We start from the raw sequence: 21,687 nt of genomic DNA, 5'->3' as shown, positions 1-21,687 counted from the left end.
CAAAATAAGAACAGCCTGTACAAAGAAGTTTGCTAACAAAAAGAGCTGAGTCTTTTATTTTTTTTTTTTTAAAGATTTTACTTATTTATTTGACAAAGAGAGATCAATAAGTAGGCAGAGAGGTAGGCAGAGAGAGAGAGGGAAGCAGGTTCCCCGCTGAGCAGAGAGCCCAATGTGGGGCTTGATCCCAGGACCCCGAGATCATGACCTGAGCTGAAGGCAGAGGCTTAACCCACTGAGCCACTCAAGCACCCCAAAAAGAGCTGAGTCTTATAAGGCTTATTCCTTGGAGAAAAATGTATGGGTGTCCTAGAATAATCTACTGGTTGTGAGTATTTGGTCTTACTTTCAATCAAATGGCAGTATTCTTTCTTATTCATGGGCAAATGCCATTGTAAATAAATACCACAATCTTTATCCATTTATCTATGGATATACTTAGGATATTATCATATCTTAGCTATTGTGCTAAGATGTGAATAATGCTGCAAAAGACATGGTAGTGTAGATATTACTTTGATATCCAGTTTTCATTTTCTTTGAATATATATCCAGAAGTGAGATTGTTGGATCATACAGTAGTTCAATTTTTAATTTTTCAAGGAACATCCTTACTGCCTTCTATAGTGGCTATCTACCATACCAATATACACATTCCTTCTGAGAGTGCATAAAGTTCCCTTTTCTCCACATCCTCACCAGAACTTATCTCTTGTCTTTCTGATAACTCAAATAAGTGAGAGTTGCTATTTAATTGTACTTTTGATTTGCATTTCCCTGATGGTTGCCTAAGTTGAATATTTATATATATGTACTGCTGGCAATTTGTCTGTCTTCTTTGGAAAAATGTCTACTCAGTTCCTCTCCCCATTTTTAAAATTGTGGTCTTCAAAGTTACATTTTTTTTTTAATTTTAAATTTTACCTCAAGTATATTTAACATATAGTACTATATAGTTTCACATGTGTAGTAGAGTTATTCAACAATTCTATATGTAACTCAGGGTTCATCATAATAAATGTAGTCTTAATCCCCAATGTTGATTTCCCCCATCTGCCCACCCACCTCCCCTCTGGTAGCCCTCTGTTCTCTACCATTAATAGTCCATTTTTTGATTTTTCTCTTTTCTCCTTTGTTCATTTTGTTTCTTAAATTCCACGCATGAATGGAATCATATGGTATTTTTCTTTCTCTGACCAACTTGTTTTGCTTAGCATAATACTCTCTAGCTCCATCTACATCATTGTAAATGGCAAGATTTCATTTTTTTTTTTTATGGCTGAGTGATAGTCCATTGTGTATATATACCACATTTTCTTTATCCATTCATCAGTCCATTGATTGATTTGGCTATTGTTGATAATGTTGCTATGAACATTGGGGTGCACGTATCCCTTCGAATTAGTATTTTTGTATTCTTTGGGTAAATACTTATAGTGCAATTGCTGGATTGTAGGATAATTCTACTTTTAACTTTTTGAGGAATCTTCATACTGTTTTCTAGAGTGGCTGTACCAGTTTGCAGTCCCAGCAACAATATAAGAAGGTTCCCCTTTCTCTGAATCCTGAATACCTGTTGTTTCTTGTGTTGTTAATTTTAGCTATTCTGACTGGTGTGAGATGACATCTCATTATCGTTTTCATTTGTATTTCCTTGATGAGGAAGGATGTTGAACATCTTTTTGTGTGTCTGTTGGCTATCTATATGTATTCTTTGGAAAAATATTCTTTTCATGTCTTCTGCCCTTTTAAAAAATTAGATTATTTGTTTTTTAGGGGTTGAGTTTATAAGTTCTTTATACATTTTGGATATTAGCCATATATCAGATATGTCATTTACAAATATCTTCTCCCATTCCATAGGTTGCCTTTTATTTCATGGACTGTTGCCTTCACTCTGCAGAAGTTTTTTATTTTGATGAAGTCCTCATAGTTTATTTTTACTTTTATTTCTGTTGCTTCAGGAGATATACCTAGTAAGGAAATGCTGTGGCCAGTATCAAAGAGGTTGCTTCCTATGTTTTATCTAGGATTTTAATGTTTTATTTTCTCACATTTAGGTCTTTAATCCATTCTGAATTTACATTCGTGTAAGGTATAAGAAAATGGTCCAATTTCATTTTTTGCATGTTGCTGTCCAGTTTTCCTAACATCATTTGTTGAAGAGACTCTCTTTTTCCCACTGGATATTCTTTCCTGATTTTGTCACAGATTAATAGACCATATGGTTGTGGGTTCATTTCTGAGTTTTCTATTTTGTTCCATTGATCTTTGTGTCTGTTTTTGTGCCAGTACCATGCTGTTTTTATCATTACAGTTTTATAATATACCTTGAAATCCAGAACTGTGGAGCCACCTGCTTTGCTTTTGTTTTTCAATGTTGTTTTAGCCATTCAGGGCCTTTTGTGGTTCCACAAAAATTATAGGATTTTTTGTTTTAGCTTTGTAAAGAAATGCTTTTGGCATTTTGATAGGGACTGCAATGATTGTGTAGATTGCTTTGGGAAGTATGGACATTTTGACAATATTTGCCTTTCCAGCCCATGAGCATGGAATATCTTTCCACTTGCTTGTGTCATCTTTAATTTCTTTTACCAATGTTTTATAGCTTTTAGCGTAAAGATCTTTCAGCTCTTCAGTTAGGTTTATTCCTAGGCATCTTATTATTTGGTTGCAATTGTAAATGGGATTGATTCCTTGATTTTTTTCTGCTACTTTATTACTGGTATAAGGAAATGCAACAGATCTCTATACATTGATTTTCTATCTTGCTGGTTTACTGAATTTGTGTGTCAGTTCTAGCACTTTTTGGTGGAGTCTTTTGTGTTTTCTATATAGGGTATCATATCATCTGCAAATAGTGAGGGTTTGACTTCTTCCTAGCCAATTTGGTTGCCTTTCTATGTCTGATTGACATAGCTAAGACTCCCAATACTTTGTTAAATAACAGTTCTGAGGGTAGACATTCCTGTCTTCTTCCTGCCCGTAGAGGAAAAGCTTTTAATTTTTCCCCATTGAGGATGATATTAGGAGTGTTTTTTTTTTTCCATATATGGCCTTTATGATGCTGAGGTTTATTCCTTGTAATCTTACTTTGTTGAGTATTTTTATCATGAATAGATGTACTTTGTGAAATGCTTTTTTGGCATCTATTGGGAAGATCATATGGTTCTTATCCTTTCTTTTATTAATGTGGTGTATCACATTGTTTGGCTTGTGAATAGTGAACCACTCTTGCAGCCCAGGAATAAATCCCACTTGATCATGGTGACATGATTCTTTTAATGTACTGTTGGATTTGGTGTGCTAGTATTTTATGGGGGAATTTTTGCATCCATGTTCTTCAGGGATTTTAGCCCATACTCCTCTTTTTTAGTGTACTTTTTCTTTGGTTTTGGTATCGGGATTTTGCTTGCTTCATAGAATGAATTTGAAAGTGTTCCTTCCATTTGTATTTTTTGGAATAGTTTAAGAATAGGTATTAACTCTTCTTTAAATGTCTGGTAGAATTTTCCTATTCTGGCTTTGGACTTCTGGGGTTTCTTTTTTGGAGATTTTTTGATTACTGATTAAATTGTTTGGTGGCTTTGGGTCTGTTTAAGCTATCTGTTTCTTCTTGTTTCAGTTTTGGTAGTTTATATGTTTCTAGGAATTTATCCATTTCTTCCAGGTTGTTAATTTTTTGGTATATAGTTTTTCATAATATTCACCTATAATTGCTTGTATTTCTGTAGTTGTGGTTATTTCTCATCTCTCATTTGTGATTTTTTAATTTGGGTCCCTTCTGTTTTCTTTTTTGATGAATCTGGCTAAAGGTTTATCAATTTTACAAATTTTTCCAAAGAACTAGCTCCTGGTTTCATTGATCTGTTCTTTTTTAAAAATTTTTTTCCAGTTTCTATGTAACTTATTTCTGCTTTAATCTTTATTATTTCCTTTCTTCTGCTTTAGACTTTAGGCATTGTGTGTTGGTCTTTTTCCTTTAGGTGTAAGCTCCTGTAGGTGTAAGGTTAGGTTATTTATTTGACATTTTTCTTGCTTGTTAAGGTAGGCCTGTACTGTTATATACTTCCCTCTTAGGTCTACTTTTTTTTTTTTTTTTTAAGATTTATTTATTTATTTGACAGACAGAAATCACAAGGAGGCAGAGAGGCAGGCAGAGAGAGAGGAGGAAGCAGGCTCCCCGCTGAACAGAGAGCCCGATGCGGGGCTCGATCCCAGGACCCTGGGATCATGACCCGAGCCGAAGGCAGAGGCTTTAACCCACTGAGCCACCCAGGCACCCTGGTCTACTTTTGCTACATCTGAAAAGTTTTGGATAATTGCATTTTCATTTTCATCTGTTTCCATATATATTTTATTTTTTCTTTGATTTCCTGGTTGAGCCATTCATTGTTTAGTAGCATGGTGTTTAACCTCCATGAATTTTTGGTCTTTTCAAATTTTTTCTTATGGTTGACTTCAAGTTTCATAGCATTCTGGCCAGAAAATATGATGATATGATATGTTTTTTTTTTTTTTGGTTCTTGTTGAGGCCTGAATTGTGACCTCATATATGATCTGTTCTGGAGAATGTCCCATGTGCCCTTGATGAGAATGTGTATTCTGCTGTTTTAGGATAGAGTGTTCTGAATATATCTCTTAAGTCCATCTGGTCCAGTGTGTCACTCAAAGCTCTTGTTTCTTGGGGCGCCTGAGTGGCTCAGTGGGTTAAGCCAATGCCTTCAGCTCAGGTCATGATCTTAGGGTCCTGGGATGGAGGACTGAATGGGACTCTCTGCTCAGCAGGGAGCCTGCTTCCCCATCTTTCTTTGCCTGCTGCTCTATCTACTTGTGATCTCTCTTTTTTCTGTCAAATAAAAAAATAAAATCTTAAAAAATACTTGTTTCTTCTTCATTTTCCACTTAGATGATCTGTCCATTGATGAAAGTTCCTTACAATTATTGTATTATTATCAGTTAGTTCCCTTATGTTTGTTATTGATTTGTATATTTGTCCAATCCTGTTGGGGGCATAAATATTTACAATTGTTAGATCTTCTTTTTTTTTAAATTTTAAAATTTTTTGAATTTTATTATTATTTTTTAAAATTTATTTGACAGACAGAGATCACAAGTAGGCAGAGAGGCAGGCAGAGAGAGGAAGGAAAGCAGGCTTCCTGCCGAGCAGAGAGCCCGATATGGGGCTCGATCCCAGGACCCTGGGATCATGACCTGAGCTGAAAGCAGAGGTTTTAACCCACTGAGCCACCCGGGCGCCCCAACAATTGTTAGATCTTCTTAATGGATTGTCTCCTTTATTATGATATAGTGTCCTTCTTCATCTCTTGTTATAGTCTTTGGATTAAAGTCTACTTTATTGAATGTAAACATTGCTACTCTAGGTTTCTTTTGACATTCATTTGCATGACAAATATTTCTCCATCCCTTCATTTTCAATCTGCAGTTGTGGTTAGGTCTAAAATGAGTCTCCTGTAAGCAGCATATAAATAGGTCTTGTTTTTTTAATCCATTATGACACCTTATGTCTTTTGATTGGAGCATTTAGTCCATTTATATTCAGAGTAACTATTGATAGATATGTATTTATTGTCATTTTATTTGTTTTTTCTTTGTTTCTGCAGATTTTCTCTGTTCCTTTCTTGTCTTTATCAGTTTTGGTCTTTCCACTCAAAAAGTCCCCCTTCATATTTCTTTCAGGGCTGATTTAGTGGTCATAAACTCCTGTAGTAGTTGTTTGTCTGGGGAACTCTTTATCTCTTCTCTGTTCTGAATGATAGTTTTGCTGAATAGAATATTCTTGACCACATATTTTCCCCATTCAAATGAGCATATCATGCCACTCTTTTGTGGATGGCTAAATTTCTGTTGCGATATCTCTAACTACCCTTATAGTAAGTTAACTACTTTTGTCTTGCTAGTTTTAAGATTCTTTTATTGCTATATTTTGCAAATTTAATTACAATATGTCTTGGTGTTGACCTGCTTTTATTGATTTTGATGGGAGTTCTCTGTGCTTCCTGGATGTAGATGTCTGTTTCCTTCCCCAGATTAGGGAAGTTTTCAGCTAATATGTCCTCAAAAAAATTTTCTCCCCCCTCTTCTCTATTCTTTTGGGACTTCTGTAATCTTAGTGTTATTACATTTTATAGAATCATGAAGTTCCTTAAGTTCCCTAAGTCTGTTCTTGTGTTCCATAATATTTTTTTCTCTCTTTTGTTCAGCTTCATTATATTCCATTTATTTGTGTTCTATATCTTGTATTTGTTCCTCTACTTCTTTCAGCCTTGTGTTCACTGCATCCATCCTGTTCCCAATTTCAGTTACTGCATTTTTCATTCCTGACTGATTCCTTTTTAACTCTTTTATCTCTGTGATAAGAGCCTCCCTGAAGTCTTCCATTCTTTTCTCAAGTCCAGAGAGTATCCTTAGGATTGTTGCTTTAAATTCTCCACAAGACATATTAATTATACCTGTTTCACTTAGATCTCTGATCATGACCTTATCTTGATATTTCATTTAGGATGATTTCCTCTGTCTTGGCACTTTGTCTAGGCTTCTGCCTTCTTCTTCTTCTTCTCTGTGTTAGAATAGTCTAATATATTTCCTGCTTCTGAGAATAATGGCTTCATGAAGAGGTCATATTGTGTTCAGGGCCTGCCAATTCAGGGAGTGTTTCTGGTGTGTGCTGTCTGTTTTCTGTTGTGTTTTGTCTGCTCTATCTTTCCGGTCAGTCATCTATAGAGGTTCTCCTTACCTGCAAGGGGTAGGTCCACAGGAGAAGGTGGGACAGGATGTGAGGTGTTATCAAAGTTTGTATATGTCTGATGTGGAGGGATCCTGATGATGAGGTCTGGTTGAAGGGTTGCATCCATAAAAGAATGTGGAGGTGGGGCACATGGTTAGCAAGTTAGGTAGCAAGTTTGTTGTTACTCTGGTTCTAATGGGTTGTCTGTGTGTCTAGTGTGAAGGGTAAGAGATGGAAATGGGAACCACCAGCTCTTTTGTTCTTGAAGAAGTCTCCCCAACATCCCTGCCACTCCAGCACCTGGTCTGTGATTAGTAAAGAAAAATCCCTCCTGTATACCCCAGGCTGTTTTCAAACTGCTGCTTGCATGCTGTATCTTCACAGGGTTGTGTGCTGTATTGCTCTTTAAGGACAAAGACCCAGTTTCCTATTGTCCTCTGGCTCCCCAGGAGCCAAGCCTGCTGATTTTTAAAGTTCTAGGTGTTAAGCTTTACTGATTATAAGAACTCACAAAATTGTGTCATTCTGGTTTTTAAAGTCAAATGTTATGGGGATTTGTCTTCCCTGTGTGGGTTCCATGTGCCTAGAGTGCCTGGTGTGAAGGGTCTGCTTCTCTCCCCTCTTGGGGCCCACAGCATCCTTCCTCCTGTGGATAGTCCTGTGTTTCCATTTAGTTCCCAACAGCATCTCTGCCCTTCCTTGTTTCTTGGATGTGGTATCTTTTCATTTTTCTGTGGAGAGTCTTTTTTGCCAGACTCCACATGATTTTCTGGGTTATTTACAATGATGTGGATGTTATTTAGTTGTATCCATGGGATGAAGTGAGACTAAGATCCTCCTACTCTGCCCTGTTCCCTGGAAGTTCTCCTCTTCTCACTTTTAAATCAGTTTGTTTACCTTGTTCTTGATTTGTATGGGTAACCTTACATCAACCTCTTGTCAGATAGATGGTTTACAATTTTTTTTTTCACATTCCATAGGTTGCCTTTGCATTTGGCTGATTGGCTGTGCAGAAGTTTTAAAATTTTATGTAGTCCCACTTGTTTATTTTTGTTTTTGTTGCTTGTGCATTTGGTTTTATATCCAAAAAATTGTTGCCAAGAAATTTTCTTCAAAGTTAAAACAGTCATTCTTTTTTCTTGAGGTATAATTGACATAGCATTATATTATTTTCAGGTGTACAACATGATGTAATATTTGTATATCTTGTGAAATGATCACTACAATGAGACTAGTTAACATCTGTCACCATACAAAATTAATTCAGGTATAACTGATATATGATACTATATGTGTTTCAGGTGTACAATATAGTAATTCAACATTTACATGCATTATGAAATGATCAGTTTAATAAGTCTAGTTACCACATGTCACCATACAAAGAATACAGTATTACTGTCTATAGTCCCTGTGCTGGACACTACATCCTCATGATTTATTTATTTTATAACTGGAAATTTATTCCTTTTGATACTTTCACCCATTTTGCCCACCAACCAAACCCCCCTCTCCTCTGGCAACCATCAATCTTTTCTCTATATCTAGGAGTCTGGTTTTGTTTTTTCATTTGTTTTATTTTTTAGATTTCATATATAAATGAAAATGTACGGTATTTGTCTTCCTTTCTCTGTCTTATTTCGTTTAGCATAATACATTTAAGGTCTATCCATGTTGTCACAAATGGCAAGATTTCATTCTTTCTTATGGCTGAGAGGTATTCAGTTGTGTGGTGTGTATGTGTGTGTGTATGTAACATTTGCTTTAGCCCTTCATCATTGGTGGACATTTAAATTGTTTCCATGTCTTGGGTATGGTAAATAAAGTTGCAATGGATATGAAGCTGCAGATATCTCAATTTTTTGAGGAACCTCCATATTATAGGGTTGAGCCAATTTACATTCCCACCAACAGTATATAATGGTTCCTTTATCTCCATATCCTTATCAACACTTGTTATTTCTTATTTTCTTGATGATAGCCATTCTGACGAGTGTGAGGTCATATTTCATTGTGGGTTTGATTTTTATTTCTCTAATTATTAATGATGTTGAACTCTTTTTCATGTACCAGTTGGACATTTGAATGCCTTTCTTGGAAAAATGTTATTTAGATCACTAAAATGTTTATTGGGTCCATTTGGTCCAAAGTATAGTTCAAGTCCATTATTTCTATTTAATTGGATTATTATTAGTTTTTTGCTTTACATACTATACAATATCTATTTCATCCCAGGTATTTATTCAAACCTTCTCTAACCTCCACCAAATTATGCTTGTCTTTTGTTCATTAGTCTCATGTCACCTTGTTCTTTTCCTTTATGAATTCTTAGAGTTTATAATTATACATTAGTGGAATTTTATATATGTATATTTCTTCCCACTGAAATGTAAATTCTGTGAAAACAATGAATGTATCTTCTTTTACATTATTTTAATACACACAGAACATAGCATGGTATGTATCACAGCACTGGTATTCAATGACCATTTTTATTTTTGCATTACTAATTAAATTAGTGTATATATTAACAAATTTGGGGCTTAGGTCAGCCAATAATATAGTGAACATTACTTTGGTTTCCTTTACTCTTATTTCTTGTGACATACATATTCTTTTGTGTTACATTTCTGGGAGGTCAGTGGTCTGGAGGAGGATTTGGTTACTCACATTTTCCTAACTGGGAAAAAATGAGGGAAACCTTCAAAACCAAAGTAACTTCAAAAGAAAGCCTCTCTGTGTATTTTATTTTTTTTTGTCTTTCTTGGAATATTCTTGAAAAAATGTTGTGTTATGGAAAATTTCAACTATATATAGTAGTGAAGACAATAGTGCCATGCAATATGACTTTAATAATTATTAATTCATCGATAATTTTGTAAACCCACATACTTAATCTTACACATATCCTGGATTATTTTGAAATTACCTTACACATCATATCATGTTCTTGATGAATATTTTATTATAAAAATCTAAAATATAATGACTTTTTAGAAATATAACATTGCCATTACCACCCCTAAAATTAGAAAAAATAATTCTAATACAGTCAGTGTTCAATTTTTGTGATTGTCTCAAAAGAATTTTTAATAGTTGTTTTGTTCGAATATGCATCCAAACAAAGCCTAACATTTGATTGATATGTATTCAGTACTTTTTAATGTGAAGTTTTTCTGTTTTCTATTTTTCTTGCAAATTATTTGCTGAAAAAATGTGATTTTCTAATTGTGTATTTTAAAATAGTATGATATTAATATTAAATATTAATAAAGTCACACTTATGTACACAACCAGAAATAGTTCAAATAACTCAAATAATTTTTTTCAGAATCATATTTTAATATCATGAGGATTGATATCTAACTTTGTTTATAGTAATGTCATATGGTGATCCTTTTTAACTTTTAGCTGATAGAATGAAATTATTGCTCTTTTCTTAAGAAACAATTTTAATTCCATTTTAAAATTATTGAAGACTTTATGAATGAATCCCCTTAATAAAAGGCAACTTCCATTAAATTTGTTTTTGTCAGTATTTCTTGGGAAAGAGTCTGAGTAGGTCAACATTTGTCTATTCCTGGAACACTAGTCGTGAGATTTAATATAACTCTTAGAATAACACACACACACTCACACACACACTCACACACACACACACACACACACACACACACACAATGTCCAAATTCCTGGGTTCTCACCTCGTGAGTCATTTAAGTTTATATAACATTAATTTGAAAGCCTAGTGCCAAAAACTCTTCCTGAGTACATTTGTGCATTTTCAGGTGATCTATTTTTTTATAGTAAAATTTCTATTTTATACATTTGATACCTTAATTGCTAACATTTTCTGTTTTATTTTTTAAAAGATTGTTTATTTATTTATTTTTCAGTAAAAGGAAGCACACAAGCAGGGGGAGTGGCAGGCAGAAGAAGAAGGATACCCACTGAGGAAGGGACTGGGTGAGGGAACTGATCCCGGGACCCTGGGATCATGACCTGAGCCAAAGGCAGATGCTTAACCATTTAACTGACTGAGCCACCCAGGCATCCTGCTGCTTTTTGTTTGTTTGTTTGTTTTGTTTTGTTTTTTAATACACTTTATTTTATAGTAGTTTTATGTTCATAGCAAAATTGAGTGGAAAGTACACAGATATCCTTGTCCCCACTAAGCGCAGCTTCCCCTACTATCAATATCCCCTACCAGAGGGGTATATTTATTACAGTTGATGACACTACATTGACAGATTATTATCACCCAAAGTTCATAGTTTACATTAGGGTTCATTTTGGTGTAGATTCTGTGTGTTTGAATAAATGTGTAATGGCATGTGTCTGCCATTATAGTATCATACAGAGTAGTTTCACTGGCCTAAAATCATGTGTTCTATTACTTATATTTTCATGATAACCTCTGAGCCAAATTTATCAATTCCTAGCCTGAATTTTTAATTATTTTCTTCTTTCTACCCCACAGGTAGCCTTTTCTCCTTGAATCTTTCCCACTTCCCCTCAAAGTAAACATGCATAAGATCGCTTACATATAACATACTTTGTCAAAAAATTTATATGCCATAATGGGGGAAATACATCTTTTATTAGAGATTGAAAACCAAAAGTCAAATATTTCAACTTTTTGTTCTAATAATTCTTTTAACAACCCTCCACCAGTGATATGTCACTGACTGCTATACTCTATCTGTTCTCTTAGCTTAACACAATCTCAATATCTCAGAGTTTCTGAAAAAAAATCCTCTCATTAACTCATGAAAAGAAATTAATTCATAGCTGCATTTTTGAATCTCCTACATCATTAAAGGACTCAGAAAAACAGAAATCCTTTCTATATGATATGATCCATCCTTTTTAATAAATTAATTATGGATAGAACTAGCAATGTTTTCTTATGTATTTGTACAGCCTAAATATCAAGATTTTTCAAAGTGTGTTGAAACTGCAAGAAAGTATTATCACTTCTCTATTATGGATAAGAAATATATAACTCAGAATATATTTATTCTGTGTTATCATGTTTAAAATACTAGCTATAAATTGCTAAATCCTGAATTGAATTTAGGTTTCTTTCCATCAAACTATGAAGTATCAACTATTGTATGAAAATTATGTTTTTTTCTCCCAATTATACTTTAAGCTCATTCATGCAGGGAGGCATGGACAGGAACAGCCTCATACATTTCACAGCAATTCCATAATAGTGTGTTAGATAAAATGTATGGACACAGCAGGTACAGAGTGAAAAGACCAGGGCAAAATTATGCCTAAAACAATTTCAAAGGGCAAAATGACTCCAAGTCAAGTGACATACACATTCAAGAGTAAAGTCGTGGACACACTCAGGAAAGCCAGGGAATTCCATCTGTAGATCCATTTCCTCTGCCAGAGTTTGCACTAGGAGACAATGAACCTAGAAGAAGATGCAGCATCCATAGCTGCCAGTACATTATCTCCACCATGTTGTCCCTCCTGGGATTTCTCTCCTATAGGCTCATTCTTTCCTTGACCAGGAGGGGTGAGGGGTGAGAGACAGGGGGCTGGGGTTATTGGAGTGTTTTGCTAGGGTGCACAGGGCTACATGGGGATTCACTGATCTAAACTGATCTGCCTAGAAACATCCTGCAGCTATATTCACTCTAGTGTCCCTGACATGCCATGGTGGTACAGGAAAGTCTCTGTGCTTATCTAGCAGGGGTTCATGTAGCAGGTGAGGCAAACTGCACCTGTGTTCTCAGAAACTTAAATACTCCTGTGGTTTCTACTCCCATTCCTCTTCCTGTTGCTACTATCCCTAAGTAAAAATAAAGTATTTGGTTCTTCTTAGATATGGACCTTATGTTCTTATTCTAACCTCTCCTGACTGACTTCCATTTCTTTTCCTGCCTAAAGAATTCTTATCTTCTCCTGGATGAGTAAGGGAGAGGAATGCTGGTCCTACTATCAATCATTCTTCACAAATTGAAATTTTCAAGTTTTGGAAAACAATTTTGACTTTTGGTACTTTGAAATTCAAAATTCCATTATTCCAACTTATTTCTCTGTCATAACTTTTAAAAACTATATTAAATGAGTATGAGCTTATTTCTTCATTTTTGTATTTCTTCTATAAAGAGTCTATACAGAGGACACAGTTCTAATATTACTTTCATTAATGTCTGAATTGGGAAGAGAGTGGTAGTGCCCCAGTGTGGGAATAATAGGAAGAGAAAATATTAACATCAGCTATAATATCAAAATATTATCAGTCTATACTTGCTTGATCCCGTGTAACTGGCCATGAAAATAATCTGGAAAGTGAGATTAAGTGGACCTGAGGCATAAGGGGCCACAGCTCTAGTCAGCCCTGAGATGACAGACAGGAAAGTTTTACTGAAAGATCTCATAAAGGGAAATTTATTATTTCCATGGGAATAATGGATCAGGGTTACAAAGAATCAGGGAACTGGATGGACTATCCCAGACAGCTCACTGTAGGTAACAACTGAGAAAAGAAAAAAAAAAATCAGGCATTCAAGGGACAGAATTCCAAAGGGCATGTGAGCTCTCAGAGGATATAGGAGGACCTTAAGTTCCAGAAAAGAGGTGAGAGGAGGAGCATTGGAGAGAGAAGGAATACGGTGAGCTGGACGAGGCAATAGTGCCAGGTCACCTATCAAGTCCACTCTTCTGCTCTGGTCGGCGGACATGCGGTGCTCCTGCAATAGGACAGACATGGGGTGGTTGATCCTAGGGGGCTCCTGTGCTGTCATCATGCCCTCCCCCAGACTCCTACAACCTTTCAACCGTATCTGTGTCCACAAATTCCTCCCAGTTTCCTTCCTCCTGTGCTGTGTCTCCAGCTCTCAGCTCTGACAAATCTGAACGCTTACCTTCCTTTCTAGGGTGCGGCTCACAAGGGTCCTTGATGTCTGGAAGCACTGCTTGAGCGCAGGCCTTGGATAATGAAGACTGTGCCCACCACAATGCCCACAAGGCCCACAGCCAACCCCAGGGCACAGACCACAGTCTCTGTCAGCTCTGACATAGGGGCTGGAATTTCAGGTTCTGTGAAAATGAGGTTGTGGACGTCAGAAGACAGAGTGTTGGTTCATGTACATGTGTGTGGGTTGGAGCAGGAGGAATGGTTTTTGTTCTATGAGGACTTAGGGCACCATGGTTAAGGAAGAGGGTGAAGTCTATTATTTGAAACCTTTAAGGTATAGAAAACATGAGATTCACAGGCTCAGGGGCAGGATATTCTGAACTTGATAGAGAAAGAAGGTGCCAAGGGGGTGGAATTCATTCATACCCCAGTGCTTCAGAAGTGGTTCATCCAGGCCCCAGTGCTCCACCTTGCAGTCATAAATATCATCAGCAGAAGGGAGGAAGGTGAGGTAACTGAACTTTAGGAAGGAATGATCCTTCTTGGCGAGGAAGCTGGTTTCAGAAACACCTTCTGTGATTGAGTGCCTGTTCTTCAACCACGTGACATTGATCACAGGAGGAAAGATGTTGTCCACAAGACAGATGAGGGTGTTGGGCTGACCCAGACTCACAGGAGACTTGGGAAACAGAGCCATCTCAGGAACCTCTGTGGTGAGGAAGCAGCACTGATATGAATTGCAAAGAGCTCTGCCCTCAGGTTCTGCACTGTGTCCTGCAGAGCCCGTCCACCAACAGTTCTCCATCTGATGGTAGAAGAGTTCTTACTTACCTTCTGCTTGGGAAATGTTATCTACACACTGCCTGTATTTTGTCCTTGTGCCCTTCCCTCTGTGGGCATGCTTACTAAAGTGGTAGATCTATAAGACTTCTCTTTCAGGGGTTCAAGGAACACGGTATGGGAGTTAGGGTCCTTGTATTACATGACAATATTTAAGTTTTGAGATAGCAGATAATGAGTGTTCAGTAATTACTATGAGAAGATCTGGGAAAGATCCTTGGAAAGCAGTCAAGTGTATCTATCATAGGGAGAAAGGGAAAGAGACCTGATATGTAGGGATAGATTCAGTAAAGAGAGGCAGAGTGGTAGATAGTTACCATTGGTAGCAGCGGTATAGTTGTAGAGTTTAATCAGGATGTTCAAGTTTTGTTTTGCTATTGCCAAGTTTCTCATTGCACCTTGTGGGTCAAAACTTCCAAATGTACTAAACACAGGCAGCTGCCAGACAGTTTCCTTCTTCTCCAAGTCCACATAGAATTCCTCATCTCCATCAAATTCATGGGTGAACTGGCCAGAGGGACCATAAGACTGGTAGACATTTATGCCATAGGAAGCAACGTGATCTGTTGGTCAGTAAGGGCGAGGAGCAGGAAGTAGAAAACAGAGGGAGAAAAGAGCCTTATTAAACCAAGTGACAGAAGAAACTGGCTTTCAAATATAGTGGGCTTCATCTTTGGCATAGTCCTTAGGCATATTTCCCAGCACCACCCTCTGCTCCCTCAGTGTTGGTAGTTGTCCAGTTAGAATAAAGTCTGCTTTTCCAGTGTCATGTAGGCTCTACAAGAGCAGAATTACAACAGCCTTGTTACTGCTAATCCCTGTGTACCTAGTTTAGCACCTGGTACACTCAGTAGGTTTATAATAAATATTATAATAAAATGAATGAAGGAATGAATAAATTATCACAGCTTATCTTCCTTTCTCAGAAATTCACTTTCCTTCCCTCAGCTTCATAAATTTTATCTGTTTCTTAATTCTTTCATGAGTTAATAACACATACATTTTGATTCCCCTCCCCACAGGACTGGTTCAGAGCAGAACATTTTCTCTCTCCAACCTTCCTTTCCTTCCTCCTACTCCTCCCCCCTCTTTCTGTTCCTCCTTCTACTTCTTATTTTTCCAAAGAAAAGTACACAGAACCATATTATTTTAAAAGAGTTTCTTAACTATTATAGGGTAAAAGAAATTGTATGACAATATTACAAAGTATATACAAAATAAACAATGCTTCTAAGGTCACTGTTTTAACAATAGTAATCCTCAGAGAAGAGCACTTGATTTCATCAGAAATACAAAGTGTAAGCTTTATTAGATTTTATTTTTTCACTCCCAACTCCCCCCACCCCCCTTTTTTTCCCTTTGAGGAGGTTACTAAACTTCTCTCATTATTCTGACTCAACATTTCTATCTGTTTAGGATTCCAGGCAAACTATGGCCCTTTTCCTCAAATGGACAATGTCCTTGTGTGAGGAAGCCAAAGTAGAATGGCAGCAGTAGGACTCCACTCAGTTGAGGCTAACTGGACAATTTTGTGAAGAAATACACATTGTTGTTGTTGTTTTAAACACTTTATGTTCCTCCTCTTTATGTTCCTCCTCATTTACGGAACATCAGCGAGATGTCAGACATCATGAGGAGCAGGGAGTAAAACACCAGTCACCATGGTTTTCAAGGAGCTTATTGCTGACAGTAGAGCCAAGTGAGTGTGGGAACAACGACAGGAAGCTGTGGTGAGACCCTGAAGGGAACAGCAGCTGTCTTATGGTCCCACTTCCTCCGCAATACCTCAGCAGGCAAACCAAAGTTTGTTATTCATTCATGTTCCTTGGTCTTTGCAGAGGTCTTTCTCCTTGAAACAAAGTTCTCTTTATAGATTTCCTGGACACCTCCAATTCCTTCTCCAAGTTCCTGCTTAGTTACCAACATTTTAGCTAAGTTCTCTCATTGAACACATTTTTTATCACATTATACCCATCAGCACCTCCATCCCAGTGTCTTGCTCTCTGAATTTATCTATACCTCATCCAGCTCACTCTCTTCTCTGCCCAGTATGACCCCCTTGGTTGATTACTTAAGACCCTCCACTGGGCGCCTGGGTGGCTCAGTGGGTTAATCTGCTGCCTTTGGCTCAGGTCGTGATCCCGGGGTCCTGGGATCGAGTCCCACATCGGGCTCTTTGCTTTGGTGGGGAGCCTGCTCCCCCCACCCTGCCCTGCCGCCTGCCTCTCTGCCTGTCAAATTAAAAAAAAAAAAAGACCCTTCACTAAAGCCTCTTAATCCTCTATACTTTATCCTTGACTCCTTTTTCAAATATGCAGTTATTGTTTTCATCCAGTACTTGTCCTGGATTGCCAACCATTGATGAACATCACTCTGCTGGGCCAACTGGAAGCAGTTCACTTTTGTAGTTTCAGTCTCAGCTGAGTCCACAGTCCTGCACAGCAATGGTCCTTCTGCTTTCCTGCACCAGGGGGCAGATAATATGTTCTTTTATCTTTGAATCTCCAAAAGTTATCTCACTGTGTGCTCAAAAGTGTGTATTGAATGTCAATTGCTATTCTTGAGGATCAGAGAAATTTGGGGGAGTAGAGACTGACAGACACAGAAGTAGCAGAACAATATGGAAGTAATCAGTAGTAACCAAGGGTGTATTATGACTTGCAAGCTTAAACACTATCACTTTCACGGGCCCCTTTCTCCATTAAAATATTAAAAATCATATTTTGTGATTGCATTGGTCCAAAGACAAATATAATGCAAACTTAATTAAAAATTAAAATGTCTTCCTGTACTCTAAAAGTTCATTTTTTTCTTTTAAATTTAAAAGAAATTAGAACATTTTCACAGGTGCCCTACAAGCAACACATACTCTTGGGACTGCCCTAGCTGTATCTAATGGGTAAGTTGAGCCTGGCCAGGGCACTCTGGTGTAACACTGAAGAAAGGAAATTAGAAGTTCTCGGAGAAGCAAGTGAAACCACCGAATGAAATTAGAATGGGAGTAGTCATGGTTAACAATGTTGGTGAAAATTAGAGCATGCTCCATTTTACTTAACAATTTATTTTTTCTACTTTGGTTATTATAAGTGAACTTTCTGTGTCAATAAAACAGAAGGAAGCTGTGTGGCTCAGTCTGTTAAGAGCCACCTCTTGGCTTCAGCTCAGGTCATCATCTCAGGGTTGTGGGACCAAGCCCCACATTGGGTCCTATGCTCACTAGGGAATCTACTTGAGATTCTCTTTCTCTACCTGTTCCCACTCATGGGCTGACACTCTCTCTTTCTCTCTCTCTCTCTCTCTCTTTTAAATAAATAAATAAATCCTAAAAAATTAAACAACAAGTATAGGGCTGGGATAGATTCTGGAAGGAAAGGATGATAAAGTAATTCATGAAAAGAATGTGGGAAGAGGTAGACAGTGAAGGTAGAAGAGCTGGAGGGATTAAATAATTAGTGTGTGCTTGTCCAGTTTTCCTCCGAAGGGGTATCCATTAGATAGAATGAAGTATAGGTAATTTGAGTTGACAATTTAAGGATAATATAATTTAATTAATGGAGTTTTTAATCATAAATTTCTCAATTTTTTTAAAGATTTTATTTATTTATTGGATAGAGAGATCACAAGTAGGCAGAAAGGCAGGCAGAGAGAGAGGAGGAAGCAGGCTCCCTGCTGAGCAGAGAGCCCGATGCGGGGCTCAATCCCAGCACCCCAGGATCATGACCTGAGCTGAAGGTAGAGGCTTAACCCACTGAGCCACCCAGGCGCCCCAATTTCTCAATTTTTAAATAAAAATAAAGATATTCTCTACTTTGTTAAAGATAAAAATTATGGACAGCCCAAGTGTCCATCAATAGATGAAGGATAAAGAAGATACAGTGTCGGGGCACCTGGGTGGCTCAGTGGGTTAAAGCCTCTGCCTTTGGCCTGGGTCATGATCCCAGGGTCCTGGGATCGAGCCCCATGTGGGGCTCTCTGCCTAGCAGGGAGCCTGCTTCCTCCTTTCTCTCTGCCTGCCTCTCTGCCTACTTGTGATCTCTGTCAAATAAATAAATAAAATCTTAAAAAAAAAAGAAGATACAGTGTCTATCTATCAGTCATCTATCTATCTATCATCTATTATCTACCTATCTATCATCTATCTATAATGGCATAATATTCAGCCATAAAAATAATAAAATCTTGCCTTTGTAACAACATGGATGGATCTAGAGGCCATAATGTTAAGTGAAATAAGTCAGCCAGAGAAAGACAACTACCATCTGATTTCATTCGCATGTAGAATTTAAGAAATAAAACTAATGAACAAAGAAGAAAAAAGACCAAAAAACAAAACAAAACAAACCAGAATCTTAACTACAAAGAACAAAGTGATGGTTACCAGGGGTCAGGTGGGTGGGGGGATGGGTGAAACAAGTGAAGGGGATTAAGAGTACACTTATCTTGATGAGCACTGAATAATATATGGAACTGTTGAGTCACTATATTGCACATCTGAAACTGTAATATATCCTGGAATTAAAATTAAAAATACTAAGTCACACCTGTAATAGTAACAATTAAGAAACAGGAATGAGCATTGACATTTCTCTTATTTCTTCATTATTGGAAAAGCATTTCTAAATACATATTTTATTTTATTATTTGTGAAGTGACATATATGAGGTCATGTGGTAGAACGACTTGTCTACAGGTATTCATCTGGGCTTGTTTGCCTAGTCCCCCCATGCCAGTTTCCAGCATGAAAATGTGTGCAAATCTGAGACAAAGAAGAGTACACCCTTGTTTTTATCTATATAGTATATATAATTCATGGAACTCTACTCCAAGTGAGACTCAGAAGAAACACATAAAAAGCTTCAATGTTGTTCAGAGACATTTGGAAACAATAGTTCATGAATTTTTAGTAACAAAACATCTACTCATGGAAACATCTCTAATCTTTGGGGCAATCATAAGTGAATGCCATTGAGCCCTGCAGGCTATATTCACTGGATCTCATAGCAGAAAGGAATAATGTCCTTGATGAACTCTGCAACAGTACAGGTAGCAAAGAGGGTGGGTTGGATCTACAGTTTCCTGAAGGAAAGAATGACCATAATTTTCAGACCTGTTTAATATTGAGAACACCTTTGAAATTCTCTACTATTTCTATGCCAATCTCTATCTTTATCTCTTCCAATTCCATTTCCTAAATATAGTAACCACATCCCTCAGCTGTGCACTCACCCACAATGTCTTCACCACCAGAGGGACCCATCATGGTGGTCAGAGTGAGGATCCCCAGAATCATCCTTTTCTCCATGTGATTTCTGAAGTTGCTGTTCTGAGTGACAGAGCAATGGTAAGGACCCAAATGAGAAGGGAATCTAAAGACACCCAAACCAAACCCTGCTAGGTCAGGTTCTCGCCAATCAGAAAAATCCCCTATATGATGACACCTCTGTTGCCACTTGAAGAGTTTGTACAAAGAAAGCTGAAGGGATTGGGAAATCTCCTTGTGATGTAGTCTCCATTCAGAGTAGACCTGGGGAAATTATTTAGAAAAGGAGGGAGGATATTAAATTAGAATCTTCTTACAGGTGTGTATGCTTGCTGGTGGCAAGAGGGGTGGAAATTTCTGATTAGCCTTGTGTACAGATAACATCATCCCTTACATGGTGTTCTTCAGGATATTCTGGGTGACAACCCCCAGAAATTCTCCCATAAATTGATTCTCCTTCCTGGCAATCCCTAAATCCTTCCCTTTTCCTGGCCTCCATGTGTGGGTTAATTGCCTTTTTTTTGTTTGTTTGTTTGTTTCCATAGTGCATAAAACATTCTCCACAATTTGAGTAGATTCACTGACCTAAAGTATTTCTGTTGGTGGTGGTCAAGGAATACCTTTGCCTTTCTACTTATGTAAGTCCAGTTGAGTTAAGTTCTTCTCATGTTCTCAAAATGTCCAGTATTTGTATCTGAAGCAATAAAAAATCATAATGTTGGGACACCTGGGTTGTTCAGTTGTTAAGTATCTGCCTTTGATTCAGGTAATGAATCCAGGGTCCCGGGTCGGGCTCCCTGCTCAGCAGGAAGCCTGCTTCTCCACCATCTCCCGCCCCCACTCCCCCTGCTGGGGTTCCCTCTCTTGCTCTCTCTCTCTCTCTCTCTCTCTCTCTCTGTGTTAAATAAATAAATAAAAATTTAAAAAAAGAGATGTCATAATGTCATGAATGCTGCCTACAGTAAATGTATCATCTTTCACATCAATTTTATCTTCCTTTGAGTATTCTTTGTGCTCTGTGTTTTAGGCAATTAGGGGACACTGATTACATTAAAGACAATTTGGGGTGCCTCACTCTATGATTTTTAGTTTTTAAATTTTTTTCACAATGAAGAATTCAGGTCAAATGGGCAGAGTGAGGGGAATTGCTGTGACTTAGAAATTAGTTTCCTTTCCAGAACCTCCTGGATCTTTTCATATTCTTTATCCTGCCACAAATTCCACATATTTGTAAGGGACTAGGAATTGAGCTAATGTCAAGGGCAGTCATTAGAGGGAGACATATTTTTTATTTTCCTGAAGAATTGATTTTCTGTGTGTTTTGGAAGCCACAAGTTAATGGGGGTGGGAGTGGGGGTGGGGGTTCCACTTAGAGTCAATCTCTCTGTCCCTGTCAGATGTCCTTCTGTTTCTTGGCACACTGTCATACCTCATGATGACAAGAGACTGTAGGAAGAGTGAGACAGGAAAAGCCCTGGCAATCTGGCAGCCACCTGGTACTATTAAACAGGTCTTGGTGTTGCCAGGAGCTGGTCTGTAGTTCACAGCCAGGTTCTGGTGTTTTCCTGGTGAACATAAACAATGTCATAGGACAGCAGTGTCTGACAGCCACTCAGTGACCATGACGGATCAAGACAGAGCACAAGGCCACTCAGTAATCATGCCTGAACACAGACAAAACACAAAGATTGTCAAAGCCACAAAAATGACCAAGTATCCCTCTTTCCTAGATGATATGATTGCCTTCTGCTTCATTACCAGTTAGAGCTTTAGCCTCAGTCTGGTCTCCCTTATTCTAGGTAAGATTTAGTAAGATGCCCAACTGTAGAATTATTCCATCCTATGTCTACTTCCTGACAATCCAACTAAGAGCAGAGTCCCTCTCTCTTAAATCCTCCTCAAAATCACCTAACAGAAGCCCAAACCCTATAGTAGTTAAACTGTCAGTTTTATGTGTTG

The 21,687-nt window shown here is 37.6% G+C and overlaps 1 protein-coding gene across 3 annotated transcripts; it reads right to left on the bottom strand.

Annotated features, from left to right (window-relative positions):
• Positions 1 to 13,138: 13,138 nt before the first annotated feature.
• On the bottom strand, positions 13,139 to 19,807 carry LOC111152175 (SLA class II histocompatibility antigen, DQ haplotype D alpha chain-like). 3 transcript variants are annotated; one of them, XM_022510541.1, is made up of 5 exons: positions 19,695 to 19,807; positions 14,786 to 15,031; positions 14,055 to 14,336; positions 13,636 to 13,810; positions 13,395 to 13,461 (listed from the first exon to the last, which is right to left on the bottom strand). In XM_022510541.1, the coding sequence occupies exons 1-4, from the start codon at positions 19,768 to 19,770 to the stop codon at positions 13,656 to 13,658; spliced, it is 759 nt and encodes a 252-aa protein (XP_022366249.1). In that variant the 5' UTR covers positions 19,771 to 19,807; the 3' UTR covers positions 13,395 to 13,461; positions 13,636 to 13,655. The 3 variants fall into 3 exon arrangements, with proteins under 3 accessions (XP_022366248.1, XP_022366250.1, XP_022366249.1); XM_022510540.1 differs by having other exon boundaries at positions 13,139 to 13,810; XM_022510542.1 differs by lacking the exon at positions 19,695 to 19,807 and adding an exon at positions 16,825 to 16,852 and having other exon boundaries at positions 13,139 to 13,810.
• Between the last annotated feature and the right edge of the window lie 1,880 nt (positions 19,808 to 21,687).

The sequence above is a fragment of the Enhydra lutris genome, unplaced genomic scaffold, assembly GCF_002288905.1.
Source record: "Enhydra lutris kenyoni isolate GAN:26980312 unplaced genomic scaffold, ASM228890v2 scaffoldscaffold28, whole genome shotgun sequence".
In the NCBI taxonomy this organism is placed as follows: domain Eukaryota; kingdom Metazoa; phylum Chordata; class Mammalia; order Carnivora; family Mustelidae; genus Enhydra; species Enhydra lutris.
The sequence above is the reverse complement of the archived record's forward strand: the minus strand, read 5'-3'. Positions and strand labels throughout refer to the sequence as shown.